This window comes from Diabrotica virgifera, chromosome 1 (genome assembly GCF_917563875.1).
Source record: "Diabrotica virgifera virgifera chromosome 1, PGI_DIABVI_V3a".
NCBI classification, from domain to species: domain Eukaryota; kingdom Metazoa; phylum Arthropoda; class Insecta; order Coleoptera; family Chrysomelidae; genus Diabrotica; species Diabrotica virgifera.
Window position 1 is genome coordinate 125,505,149 of NC_065443.1, and position 15,830 is coordinate 125,520,978.

Genomic DNA, 15,830 nt, shown 5'->3' on the forward strand with positions numbered 1-15,830 from the left:
TAATAATATCAAAAGTTAAACGAAAACAAGAGGCAATTTTAATTTTATCCCATTGTATCCAACCCTTTGACATTATACCTAATCCCGCAGATACGTATTCCATAAGAAAAAGTCATACACAACTCGGGATTTTTAACAACGTTGACAAACATACTGCAAAATCACAAAGATTATTTCCAGTGGCGGTACATCTTTTTTTATAAGTGAAGACTTGTTATTTGTTCTAGGAATCGTCTCTGATAACACCAGACGAGCTTTATTAGCAAATGATTTAATAGTTTGAAATCGTGAACGTAACACATGGTGTTCTGAAGTAAGTATGAGATATTTTAAGAACAACTTTTATATTTCCTTAAACTTCTATTATCTCTCATAATCTCTAGTAGGTATATACCTAATAAGCGTATAATGAAATAGCTTCATTCATTAATAGATACATTTTTCTCATCCAGCGCTTTTTCAAATTCTTTTTTAAATTCTAACGGCTTCGATTGGTGAATATTTTTTTCTGCGTTCATTATCTCGCCGAGAAAGTGGAGGTAAAGTTGAATAAGCCATATTTGATGTCTTGTCAAATCTTCAAGTAAAGTTCGTCGACATCTGCTGCAGTTTTTTACAAAATACAAATTCAACAATATATTGTTGTGAACTATGCTGCAGTGGCAGTGCGCAGTGAACTCGCAAGCCTCACCTTACCTCAACTTTTTGATCGTTCAGCCAACTACTTTGGGAGAGTAAACATTAAAATGATTGATGGATTAGACGGTTATTTCATGGAAATTCATTTTATCTAACAATAAAACACTAAAAACTGTTGTTTTTAATATTCCCACAAAATGCATTATAAATTAACGTCACTACAGCTGTTTCGGGAGAGTGCCTCTCAAGTGATGTGTTTTTATTATGCGACTACACTTTACTTTAAAATCTCTAACTGAATAGGTTTAGGAGTGGGGAGCTGTTTGTCTCAAGTTGGTCATTCATAATTAGTTATATCGGTATTTTTTAATTTATTAATTTCCATGTTATTCTAATAAAGATAGCAGAGCCTTTATTTTCAATGTGAAGAATTTGATATTATTCATTAAAAGAATGATTATGATCTAGAATCTAGAAGGTAAACAGCGTACGTAGAATCTGTTTTTCTATTATTGAAAATCCTTTTGTGTTCTGCTATGCGCTTGTCAAAGGTTCTGCTATTTTGATCGACGTACCTAAGTTTTTGGACAGTCACCACATGGCAGTTTGTATACACCACTTTGTACTTGCTTTTTCTTTTTTAGACAAGGCGAAACCGGCGGGTTCGTTGGAAAAAATATTCCCATGAGATTTTTTTGCATAATCATATTCGTGAGACATCCCAGAATAAGGTTCAAGAAGTCGCCCACGTGAAAAGTGGGCCAAATTTTTTTTCAATTTTTTTTGAATCAAATTGTAAGAATCAATATTTTTGGCCCGGACACATTCTTTTTTAGGTTTTTTAGACCATTCTGGACAAAAAAGGTCTCTTATAATTTTTCTCTAAACTTGCTCGTTTTTGAGTTATAAGCAATTTAAAATTGAAAAAAAAAAAACGAAAAATGGCGATTTTTAAGGCTCAATAACTCGGTTAAAAATTATTATTACGAAATTCAGAAAGTGACCAAATCAAAGATTAAAGCCTCCACTACATGATCCTGAAGAAATTTGTGTCATTAATTAATTACTAAGCTGTTATTTTTAATTATTAATAATGAGCCGTAAGATCGTATTGACGCGGCTGTAAATTGAGTGCGAGTAAGATGCCGGAATGGCATCTCTCTCGCACTCATCATTGCCGGCCGCCTAATACGTGCATGGCGCTCATTTTTTTTTTACTTAAAAATAACAGCTTAGTGATAAAACTTTCTTCAGGATTTTGTAGGGCGGACTTTAAACTTTTATTTGATCACTTTCTGACTTTCATAATAATAACTTTTAACAGAGTTATTAAGCCTTAAAAATCGTCATTTTTCGTTTTTTTCAATTTTAAATTATGTACTTATAACTCGAAAACGAGCAACTTTAGAGAAAAATTATAAGAGACCTTTTTTGTCCAGAATGGTCCAAAAAACCTAAAAAAATGTGTCCGGGTCGAAAATATTGAATTTTGCAATTTGATTAAAAAAAATTAAGAAAAAATTGGCCCACTTTTCACGTGGGCGACTTCTTGAAATTATTCTGTTTTCGCCATGTCTATTTGATATTATTGTTCTTAATGTATTTGCCCAAGTTGTTGTTAGTTCTGAAAGCTGGTGTTATTCGTTTCTTTTATAAATGTTTGGCAATTTTGGTTGATATCTTACCTGTATATGTGATAGAGCAGTGAACAAACCCAGTACCTTCTGCTACATCACGTATACACGCAAGACACCAACAAAAATTGCCAAACACATAAAAAAGAAAGGAATAACACCAGCTTTCAGAACTAGTAACAACTTAAGCAAATACATTAAGAACAATAAGAGCCAAAAGAAAAAGCAAGATACAAACAAGATACAAAGCAAACTGACATGTGGTCAAAAACTTACAGATCCTTTCGACAAACGTATAGCAGGCACACAAAAGGGCTTTGAATAATAGAAAAACAGATTCTACGTACGCACTTCACCCTCCAGATCAAAATCATTCTTTTAATGAACAGTATCAAATTCTTCACGTTCAAAATAAAGGCCTTAAGCTATCTATATTAATAAATTAAAAAATATCGATATAATTCTGAATGGCCAACTTGAGACAAACAGCTCTCCACTCCTAAAACTAGTTTTTAGTGTTTTATTGGTAGATTAAGATTATATTTTAGAGAACACAGCTGAACCATTTATCGCTTACACCTGCTTTTTAATTGCATTTGCAAACAACACCTACATAACAGCAAAGTTCCAGTACCTAGTCTAACAATGACCAGTTAATTGTTTAACAAAGTTGAATTATTTACTCCTGCTTTGATACGTTTGTCGAAAACGTTCAGCAAATATTTACCAGCCCCCAAAAATGTTTGAAACGCCGCTTGCCCCAAAAGTCGAAGTTACATTATCAACAAAATTAAACCCTTTTAGCATTTTCCCACATTCCGTGTTTTGAGTAAAATGAACTCATCCTCGTTGACATGACCTGATGGAATATTAGCGCCAAACCGAAAAACGGGTTAACGAAATCCGAAATAGGAAAAAAAAAGTAAATGAGTTTTCAGGTCTCCCATCTCCGCTTCGGTGCTTCACAAACGGTTCTTCAAAGAGAGACAAATTATCGATACACAAGGGCGTAGTTAGTAGGAGAATAAATGAATAGGCAGGAGTGGTTTACGAGATAGCAGTCGTCCTTTTTAAATTTTATGGTATCATTAACAGGAACTTTGTGAACGTGATTAAAGCACGAACAAAAAGGAACAAAATACTTTACAGAATGTAGTCATCTAGTCATTCATACATAGATCTTAACATTGTTCCGCGTTCATACATCGTCATTGCAGTTTCTGTTTTCTTTTCTTGTATCAATAGTGTCAAAATTTCGTAAGTTAGTGAAGTAAACTTGTCTACGGTTGGACCAATTACAAACAAGCATTTCGGAGCGGTAAATTTGAATTACTCCTCCTTGTTTAAAAACAAGGTTATACATACCTAGTTATAAAGTATGCGGCAAAATAAACAGTACTGAAATGAATATTGAAATGTTTATGATTATTTATATATTATAGTACACATGCTATTACAGCCTTGCAAACATTATTCACGACGACGCACGTTCCCGATAAAACAGGATATTAAAGACGCCCTCTGGCCAGTGGCGCATCTATGGGGACGAAAAATGAGGAAATTTCTCTCCCCAAACAAGGTCCAAAATTAAAGAAAAAACATTGTTCGAACATAAAAATATATTAGCTGACATGAAACCGAAACCACAGAAAGACATATTCAACCCAATAAACACGCTAATTAGGAAAATTAAGGGAACGGAAGATGGACTCGCAAACTAGTTGAATGGAGACCAAGAGCCGATAAACGTAGCAGAGGAAGACCACCAACACGATGGCAAGATGACTTACGAAGGACAACAAAAAACTTGGATACAGAAAGCACAAGATAGAACACTTTGGAGACAAACAGGGGAGGTCCATGTCCAGCAGTGGATTGAGAGAGGCTGATGATGAAGGGAACTTAATGCCTATAAGTAGGGGTCGCCAACTTCTTGAAAATTTCAAGATCTTGTCTTGGTTTCAAGACAAGACAAGAAATTTTATATCAATACCAAGATTTCTTGTCAAGAAAACAAGAAATCTTGAAATATCTTGACTAATAATGAAAACCCTAAACGTATTTATTTGTGAAAAAGATAACAACATTGTAACATAACATATTTTAATTTATTGACAAGACAAGAAATTTTATATCAATACCAAGATTTCTTGTCAAGAAAACAAGAAATCTTGAAATATCTTGACTAATAATGAAAACCCTAAACGTATTTATTTGTGAAAAAGATAACAACATTGTAACATAACATACTTTAATTTATTGAACACTTTTTTGCTAAAACGATTTACAAAAATGTAAATTAAAAATAATAATTAATGATACTTACCTAATCCTGTTGAAAATAAAATTGCAAACTAGATTTTATTTTAAATAACAAATTTAGCAAATTCTTAAATTGGAATTGATAAGCCATGAGTTAAGGCAGATAACACTTCTCATGGAGTCCAAGATCAAAATCTATAAATCCATCGTCAGACCTGTACTAACATATGTTTGCGAAACGTGGACCATGACCAAATCAAACGAAGAAAAGCTCAGACGTTTTGAACGAAAAATACTTTCGGACCTCACCACTACATTAACACAAACCAGTATAGGATCAGAACCAACTTCGAATTAAAAGCACTCTACAATGACACCGATATTGTCCAAGAAATTAAATCACAGCGACTAAGATGGGCACGTGCACAGACTTCATAGCGAGAGACTTGTAAGACTGGTATGGGAGGATATTTCTACAGGCAAAAGACCATTTGGACGTCCCAGAATGCGATGGAGAGATAACATCCAAGCAAATCTCCGAAAAATGAACCTTCGATTTGACCCTAGGTTGATGGAAGACCGAACAAATTGGAAGAAAGTTGTACAGTCAGCCAGGACCAACCCAGGGTTGTAGCGCTACGTGATGATGATGATGGAGTCAACGCCTAGCAGATTTCTTGGCTTTGTTATTGTTAAAGCTGCTTTTGAAAATAGCATTACCGCAGGTACAGATGTTGCTGGCGTTCCGAGAAAATCCTTGGCCAATTTCGATAATGACGGGTAGATATTTTCGTGTCTTCTCCACCAATCAAGTATATTCTCAGATCAGTATATTCTGACCTAGGCTCATTTATGTATTTTTCAATTTCATACTTCCAAGTTATCAGTGTCAGCGTTCTTAAATAGGTAAGTAATATCTAAATCAAATTCGTTATCTTCTTTTTTCAGACTAAGTGCTGGCTCTGGTATTGGATTCTGTAGATCATTGATCATTCTGGGATTTATTAAAATAGTAAGCTTTAAATATTTATTTAAATTTTTGTACTGCCTCTGATTGAAGCTTTCTCCAAGATGAAGAGGAAAATGCCTCTATTTTATGCCGAGGATCCAAAATAAGAACTGTACAGTATGTCCAATTAGTTTTGTTATAGTGTTTCAGTATTTTATCTGTCGCAGCTTGAATGAAGTACATTAATTACTCGTCGGTAGTGTCTCTATCAATTTAATTATCAAGTTAATGAGTCCAATATTTCCAGTTTGTCTAAAAGTAAGTTTACTACAATTACCACCAATGGGAGTGTACAATATTTTTCCCCTTCGAGCCTTCGAGTATTGAAGAAAGTGTTTTAAAGCTTCTCAGATACTAACAAAATTTACTGATCAGAACCCATTCTTTATCTAATATTTTGCATTTATTTAGATTTTCGATCGGGACTCCCCCCAGTGGCCGTGTTAGCACGCAACGCAATAAAAAGGCCGCCGGGGAATCAGGAAAATTTCAAGAACAAGACAAGATATAAAATGTCAAGAAAACGTCAAGACAAGATTTTTTAAATTTCTTGATTTTTTCTCAAGACAAGACAAGAAGTTGTTGTCAAGACAAGAATTCTTGTCTTGTTGACCCCTACCTATAAGTTAATATTTATGGCTTTTATGTAATCTGAGTTTATCTTTTTTATGTCTTTGTTGGTTTTTCATTGGAAGTTCCCCCCTAAGGCAAATTTCCCGTCCCAAGGCAAATTTCTAGATCCGCTACTACATCTGGCACGCTGTTTTCTTTAATTCTAGTCCGCAATTCCGAAATGGCAGATGGTGGATCTGTCTGACTCCTTCAGCATTCCCCATATGTACGCGTCTGGTGAGGTAGTTCTGGTGAGTGGCAACTCCCAAAATGATCGCGTAATATTCGAAGAGACTCCCTGGCAGTGTGACAGGGTGTCTCGTCCTGCTGAAACCATTGTTGATTTTAAAATTGGACCGTTTTCGTGACCTTTTCCATATGACCGAAAATAGTACTCCACCATAAACATTTTTTCCGCAAACTGACAACCATTCTGAAGCACCTAACATTATCACGACATTCACATACTACGTTGTAACGACGTTCGGAAAGTACTCAGTGCGTTTCGGCGCCTGACACATACAAATTTGAGGCATACGCATTTCAGTACTGTTTATTTTGCCGCATACCGTATTTCCAAAATATGTTTATAAGTTTACACCAAAAATATAACATATTTATAAACATCAAAATATAAGTTTATTTTGGTTGATAGGTGTGTTGTCTAGTTTTTTTCTGGGGAGTTCTTCTAAATAGTATTAACTTATTTGTGCAATGTACGATGTATGGTATGCGCAAAATTCTATGCTACGCTCACATCTCAAATTCCGTTATACGCTTCCAATCGGCATTTTGATGGTCCGTGTGTCTGAAGCGTATGCGGCAAAATAAACAGTACTGAAATGCGTATGCCTCACATTTGTATGTGTCATGTGCCGAAATGTATTGAGTGGTTTCTCAACGTTGTTATAACGTTTGTGAATATCATGTTAATTTTAGGTACTTCAGGATGGTTCTCAGTTTTGCAGAATTTTTTTTTATCGTGGATAATTTCGGTCATACGGAAATGGTCGCGAAAACGATCCAAGCTTAAAATCATCAGTGGTTTCAGCAGGACGGGACAATCTGTCACACGGCCAGTGAGTCTCTTCGAATACTGCGCAATCATTTTTGGAGCTGCTACTCACCAGAACTAACATCACCTGATGCGTATGTATGGGGAATGCTGAAGGGGACAGACCGATCCACGGTCTGACATTCCGGAATTGCGAACTAGAATTAAAGAGTTTTTCGTGCCAGAGGGTATCTTTAACATTTGTTTTATCAGGAACGTCGTCGTGAATAATGTTTGCAACGCTATATTATTATCATGTTTACTAATGTATAAATAATCATTGTTCCGTGCGTATTCGGGAACGATTAACTTAATTTAAAATAAGTGTAAAAACAACTTGTCAATAATATATTTATTTGTGTCGGTAAAATAGCGTGAATATTGCTTGAAGAGGGTTTGTTATTCTTTGCGAGTGTGGTGATGTGTCCGCGCCGGGTGGTTGCTGTGACTATATGTAAAACACATGTCTGTGGTTTTACGTTGAAGACTAATTTATTGACATAAAGAGGCTGGTCCTTTATCTGATGTTTTAAAAGCTGAAAACATTTCTGTCAAGAAGCGTCCTCGAATGCATTCAAAAAGTGATTTATTGACATAAGGTCTGATAAGGTTCACTATTTAATGGAGAATTTTTAAACTGAGACTGAACAGGCCATTACCATCTGGTTTCATATAGAAAGAATTGTGAATTTTAAATTACCCATATTATTTTCGTTTACAAAAGAAAGTTAATATTTAAAATTAGCAATTAAAAAAAATAATAAATGAAGCGTGTCGCTATATACTGTTTATTTTGCCGCATACTGTACTAATGCTGGAACAAGGCGTAATTTTGTGTTTTTTGTAATGATAGTGCTATTCCATCTTTTTGTGAGTTCACCCTGTCCAACTTATTAATAATTTGTTCCAGTTCTTCTGCTGAACGCCCAATAGGCGTAGGTTTTTGATTTTTCTTCCTCCTTGATAAAATCACACAAAGACAAATAACTAGAAAGCACTGGTTTTTCAAGATATAAAAAGTTAACAAGCAATTAACTTCTTTCGTCATTCTTTATAAACTCTCAAGATCAAATTACCGCTCGTTTTATTTCTATTAGAAAAAGCACCAGCCAATAAATATAATTCGACTTGTTATTATTTGAACACAATTAGGAGATTTCGACTCGCTAAACGACGACGACGTCATACTGTGACGTTGTAATTTACTGTCAATTAATTTCGGAGGCTAGCGCACTAATGTGTTTATTAAGGGGGTCTATTGAGGGGTGAAAGACGTAATTCGAGTCAGAATCGATCTAAAATGGCGCCCGTGAACTTCCAGTGGTTGAAGGTAACGTGAAACTGATTGTCTGTGGAGACTAGACAAATATAACAATTATTGTTTACTTATTCATTTCTTTTCAGTTCACATTTGTTTAAAATCAGTTTTTAACGTTTTGTTAATCTCTGCGAACTGTAATGACTTTCTTTCATATTTTTGGCAAGGTACATGTCAAATGAAAGCCCTCAATTAGGGGATAAATTTAGGATTAACTATCTTCCAATTTTGCCAGTAACGATTCCGGAGATCCTTGAAAAAATACTTACATCACTAATCTAAAAGCTATATAATAAAAAAAATATATACTGTATGCATGTACTGTTTACTTGCTAATTCGACAATAAGGAAATACTTTCAAAACAATGTTCACTACCTTTTATTTAAAATAATTATTATGAACAGTTAAAATATCGTTTTTGACGCTCTTCAGATATCTTCTGTAATTTTTTAATGCTTAAGAGTTTCATTGGACTAATCACCGTGCTTCTACATATAGGGTGGAAGGCACTTATGGAATAAAATTATTTCTGTCCTTGTTTTAAAAAATTTTAAAAAACGCTAATACCCGTCCTTTTTTAAATATAAATATACGTTTTTTAAACCTAAATTTGAATGTCCATAGTGATTCACGCAAGCCTAGCATAGTCCATAAGCTTTAGTTTTAATGGAACACCCTATATATTTTTATATTTTTAAAAGCTGCTTAACAACCTGATTTCAACGAGCATATCATATATGGTGTATTATGAATAATACACGGTGAAATTTTGAAATTATACTTCTTTTTTATTTTAATTTCAAACTATTGTAATATGAAAATATTTGTTGAGAATCTTGCACTTCGAGTAGATAAAAGTATTGATTGAAAATGGAAGAACTAGAACTGTTAGATATATTTTAAAACATGTAAAAATTATCTTAAAACTTACGATTTGTGTTTTGAGATCCTTGGCACAAAAGGGTGTGAGATACGGATGAATACTGAGATACCTCTTCGGTACCATCTTCAAGCGCCTGTAATCCAGATGATCCAAAATGGCAGCTGGCGCGTGTATGGGAGACCCAGTTTCTTGTAACACAACCATGTTGTCCACAATGTTTGCACACGAATTTTAATAACACATACACGATAATTTAAATAGTTTTTAAGAACAACACACAATAAATAATTTAATAAATATTAGGGATATGTCGTAGTGAAAAAACAGTCATAAAGCTCTTTTGTGATTACTTTTTGGTCCTTTTATTGTACTATGTATGTAGGTTATGTATATAAACGAATTATCACAAGTTTTTAAATATATTTTTATATCACACGTAAACTATATCTTTGGTTCTTAAAGAGTTACTACTTTTTATATTTCTCGAAAATAAAGGCACTGTCGGAGATGCACTGAATCGACAAATAAATTTTCTAAATCCACTTTTTTTCTTACGCTATCACAGACTCTGGGATACGGGCAGCCAACATACTAAAACCAAAATATATTTTGTTATCTTCAGACCGGTCCCTGAGGATACAGACGTTAAAAATATGTCAAGCAATGTAAATTTGTTCGACTTTGCATGTTACATAATTATGCATACATAATATTAGAGCGATGGCTACGACTAAAAATATTCATTGTAATTTAATTTCTGGTTGTATTTGGTGGTGCTGCTCCAATACTTCACAATTCTACTTAGAGGGGATATAAAAGACATATCTGAATATGGTAGTCCTTAAAAAAAAATGAAGTACTTATTCCTGAAGATCAGATAGATAAGTGAATAAAAAAATCAACACAAAACCACTCGATGGAAAATAAATTGCTAGTAAGTAGAAGAACAATAAACAAAGTCCATGAAAACAACTTTGAAATGAAAAACTACTTTTAGAAAAAAGACGACCCAAATATTAAAACACACTAATTGATGAACGTCCACACACATAAATTGAAAACTTAGGCAGAAAATTAAGAGAGGTTAAATTTAAGAGAATCAACAAACCAGCAAAGAAAATATCTTCATTAGGTACCGACGTCAAAAACACAAATTCTGGGAGGATTGTTTTGATGCTTAAAGGAGAAAAACTACCAGATCCAATTTTGTTCCCATATGAGCTTTACATTTCAAACACAGCTGATTTCGCCAAGACTAACCAATAAATTGTAGATGAAATACCGAGTTTCAACCAATGCCTCGTGTTTACTGCTCTTACGACGCCGTAAATCATCGCCCGTGTGGCCTCTCGCTTATTTGGGCACAGAAATCAATCAGAAGAATTCCGTAAGTAGCGAAAATAATTATACATCAAAGGATATATAAACTGTGCGAAGAAAAAATCAGCCGAACACAGTTTGGTTTTCGAAATGCAGTGGGTACAAGAGAGGCTCTATTTAGTATACAAGTGCTATTTCAACGATGTAGAGACGTAAATTGCGATATTTATGCATGTTTCATTGATTACCATAAAGCGTTCATACAGTAAAGCACGACAAGCTGATGGAGATATTAACCAATATTGTAATTAACACCTGTGATTTAAGGATTATCAGCAATCTGTACTGGAATCAAACATCCTCTATCCGGACAGAGGCAGGAGAATCCGACGATATCAAAATCAAACGTGGGGTCCGTCAGGGATGTATACTATCCCCACTGCTGTTTAACATCTACTCTGAGGAAATCTTTCAAGAAGCAGTGAATGATGTTGAAGCCGGAATTCGAATTAACGGAGAATGTATCAATAACATAAGATACGCAGACGACACTGTGGTATTCGCTGACAGTTCTGAAGCCCTACAGGAGTTAATGAACAAAATCGCAGAAGTCAGTCAGAGATACGGACTTTCACTAAACACTAAGAAAACAAAATGTATGATTATCTCTAAGAACAAACAGCAATTTGGACGAATCAGTGTGAATGGTCAACAAATAGAAAGAGTAAAAACATATACCTACCTGGGTACGAACGTCAATGAAAATTGGGACCATTCTATAGAAATCAAATGTAGGATAGAGAAAGCAAGATCTGCATTTCAAAAAATGGCAAAGTTGTTCAAGTGTCATGATTTGTCGATACCCATAAAAGTCAGATTACTACGATGTTATATCTTTCCTATACTGTTGTACGGAGTTGAGTCGTGGACTCTCACACACGCCACCTGCAAGAAAATTGAGGCTTTTGAGATGTGGCTTTATCGTCGAATCCTGAAGATATCTTATACCGACCACATTACTAATGAGGGTGTTTTGCTGGGAATGCAAAAAGAGAAAGAGCTGTTAACCAAAATAAAAACAGCCAAAATCGAATACCTCGGTCACATCATGAGGAACAGTGAAAGATATGGACTACTGCAACTGGTCTTATAGGGAAAAGTAGAGGGAAAGCGAGGACCAGGAAGGCGAAGGATTTCGTGGCTGAAAAATCTACATACGTGGTTCAACACAACCACTACAAATCTTTTCAGATCAGCAGTGTGCAAAGTACAGATTGCCATGATGGTCGCCAACATCCGAAACGGATAGGCACTACAAGAAGAAGAAGCGAAAATAATGCATGTATTTCCAGTGGAAATCGAGCATACTATGCTAATAAAAACTTGATGATATCGAAATTATTAGACAAAACAACCAAAATGACTAGCTACAGAACATTAATTAGCCCCGTAGCAACCTATGGTTGTGAAACCTGGGTAATGACAAAAACGATGAAGTCCAACTCTCAATCTTCGAGAGAAAGATACTGAGAAAAGTATATGTCGCGGTGCAAGTGGAAGATGGCACATAGAGAATCAAAAGAAACGACGAAATTAATGAATTGAATGAGGGGCACGCGATTGTAAACATTTGTTAAAAGTCAGAGACTGGCATGGCTGAGACATGTCCAGAGAAGGAAGATACAAAATCAACAAAGAAAATCTTAAAATGGAAGCCGGCAGGAAAACGAAAAAATACAATAAAGACAGAACGAGACGAGATGGTTGGATGACGTGGAAGATAACCTGTGAATAAACTATGGATGTAATACAATGGAGAAGTTTACAAGACAGATCTGAATGGAAGGATATAGCCTGACAGTCAAAGAACAAACTTAGGGTTATGATGTCCAAAGAAGAAGAAGAAAACAAATTCACATAGAAAAATAAGTTGTAGTAAAATAATAAAGTTTTGATTTACCATACGTAGAGACTATCACTCTAAACCCATTTTCATTTATCTATCTCTCTAGAATACCTAGATATTAGGTAGATGAATGAAACTCAAATCTCTAACCCGAAATCGGCAATAAATGAAAAATAAAGAGATCTATAATAAAGGAACTGAAAAGTAATAAAGCCCCTGGAAAACACGGTGAAAATTCTGTAATAAATACTCTACGCTCTTGTCAGAAGACCAAGGGGGGATCTCCAACATGATGGGCAAACCAAATAAGACTCTGGTGGGAAAATCTCTACATGAAGCCGTCCATCTGGCATAGGATCTCAACCAATGGAGACCAAGCTAACAATATTTTTAGAGTCTCACCACGCTCTGTCAACAGCTCAAGGAATCAGGAGGATGCTCTTGTCAAGGAAATACGACAAAAAAATGGTGAGTACGTAACCTGAATACAATAATGTATAACAAAAATGAGATAATAAGATAAGAAACAACTCATTTATACTTACCAATAATACATACCAACTTTCTTTGCAAATGACTTGATAATGTTGCTTGACATATTTTTGTTCTGACACGTTCAGTATCCAGACTAACCTTTTTCTGTGTTTTACAGTTCAATTCACGTACCCAAAAGTATTAGGATTAATCTTTGACTTAAAGTTTTTATCAGGTCTAAAATTTATCACGATTTGGGGTTTCTTTGCGGAGAAATTATTATTTATAGCCCTAAGAGGCGAAATCCCGAAACAAAGATTCTCACTCTCCATAGACTTTTAGATATATGTAGTCAAGATGTGCCGCGAGGTTTGATTTATTTTCAAGTTTGTAGAGTGGAAAGAACGATAACTTATATGCTCCATCAATATATGTAGCTAAAAAAATGTACAATAATTGAATAAACAATAGGTAGCGCGTAAGTTCTAGAATACGTACCCAAAATTATTAGCACCAATCTTTAACTCAAACTTTTTTAGTGTTTCTTTACGAAAAAATTATCAATTAGGTGTAACCCTAGACACGAAAACCCGCAACACCTATTCTCTCTCTTCTATGTTTTAGATCATGTATAGGCAAAACTACCGCGTGGTGTTATTTATTTTGAGTTTCTAGAGTGGAAAGAAGAAAAACTTTTGTGTTTCATCTATTTCATTCATAAACAAAAAATGTTACAGTACTCATTATTTTGTTTTTCAGATGAAATATATTCCCAGTAAAAAATTAACTCTGTTCAACCTCTCCTTACAAACTTACAACACTATGGTTGTCAAAAGATCTCTAATAAAATGATTAACCCTGTTCAATTTAAAAAATTAACCCTTTCAACCTCTCCTTACAACACTATGGTTGTCAAAGATCTCTAATAAAATGATAGTGGAATGATCCCTTAACTAATAGGTCTTTAACCTCTCATCGATTTTTTCAGTATAATAGTTTCTCTTTCATAATTCACGTTTTTCTTTAGTTTTTATCAGGTCTAAAACTCATCCACCTGTTTGTCGATATATTTGTAAGTCCGCTGTCTATGTATGTACCGATATGGAAAAAATTCATAAAATTTATAAACTAGCATTATGTTTCTACTTAATAGACAAAGATAAACATCATAAAATATTTACCACTAGTCTCCCCTCCACATTGAGCATCAACGCCCACAGTGAAGCGTTATACCTAGCGATAAACCCGATAAATACCGATTGAATTTAACACTGTTTAAAATAATATCTTTAATTTATTTGATAAGTAGTTCCTAGGTGTGACAATAAAAATTCAATATGTCGACTGTCTTTTGTTTATTTATCAAAAAGAGAAACTTTTCAAAATTTACTAGAGCGGTTTCAACTAACTGGACATTTAGATTACGAGAAATTTGATCGAACGAAAACTATTGTAAATGATTAAAATGAATTAAATGTTAGTGTAACTGAGAATCTACATATTAGTATGAACGTTCTCGTAATCTAAGTGTCTAGTACGTCGAAACTATTCTAGTAAACTTTGAAACGTTTCTCTTCTTGGTTGTCGTCTATCAGGGAGTTGCAGATGATAAATTCTTATGGCTAGTAGTACATTTTTGTTATACTCTCCTAGAATAAAAACTTTACTAATCAGTTCCCCATTACAAAAATTTATATTAGTAGTAATAACAAAGCAACTGGAACTATAAAAATAATATAATGTCTAATGTTTAATTAAGTTTAGTGTCAAAGCCATAGCCAACTAGGTAGAATATGGTTTGTTTTACCCCTCTCAAAACCCCTGTATTCCAATTTTCATGATTCTCTAATCTTAGTTCTCTAGATATCTCTAATAGGCCCTTTATCTGCCTCACCCTATATAGTTCATCCGTTGTACGTTATTGACCTCAGGAAAATAAGGACTAAGCAATATCCACAAAGTTGAATGTTTAAACTAGAATTGAGATTATATTAATAGTCTTTAGCCTCGAAGGAAATATACACGTTGTAAAATATCTTGAATTATTACTCATTCAAATTATTCCTTTGGCAGTGATGCACAGACTTATTTTAAAGAATGTCATGCGGAAATTCGTTTTCCTTTTGTGAATCTATCTATACGTTTAGTTTCTTGGTTCCAAAATAAAGGAAAATATAACCACAAAATCTAGCAGCACTACAATACACCTGTATATCTTTACACATTTATATACATCGGATTCTGATTCTATCAGAATGTCTGTTACATTTAATATGAAATTCCCTTAAATACGTTCCTCGCTCCAAAAAAATATTGCTGAACGCTCCCCACGGATAGCCCCGTTGGAGATGTTGAAACTTCACTGTTCTATCCATATAAATTTCTAAAGAGAGAAATTCAACATTCTGCACATATTTCTCCTACCAACAAAGTGAATGAAATCTGATTTGGTTTCTATTGGCAAGCGCGAGTTAGACGAGAAAGCAAGTTACGGTTTACGTGGTTGTTGGGGGATACGACGGAAATTTTTGCTGAATATGTGGTATTAGCGAATTGATCTACATATTAAAAACCATAGGGGTTAAACTTTTAAGAAAATCGATCGATAAATACGTGGTCTAAGAAAGAGATAAAGAGGATTCGAAGAATAGTTCTTTAAAATTTTAAGGAATATTTTAAATAAGCTAAATATGACAGTAAAGAGCCCTTAGTGGAAAA

General features: G+C 34.3%; 1 protein-coding gene across 2 annotated transcripts in view; it reads right to left on the minus strand.

The window, feature by feature from the left end:
- Window positions 1-15,830, minus strand: part of LOC114338763 (maternal protein pumilio) — a 562,968-nt gene that overhangs the window by 486,326 nt on the left and 60,812 nt on the right. For both annotated transcript variants that reach the window (XM_050644170.1, XM_050644161.1), the window contains exon 2: window positions 9,461-10,003. In XM_050644170.1, coding sequence (XP_050500127.1) covers window positions 9,461-9,616 — 156 coding nt within the window. In that variant the 5' untranslated portion in view covers window positions 9,617-10,003. The remainder of the gene's footprint in view (window positions 1-9,460; window positions 10,004-15,830) is intronic.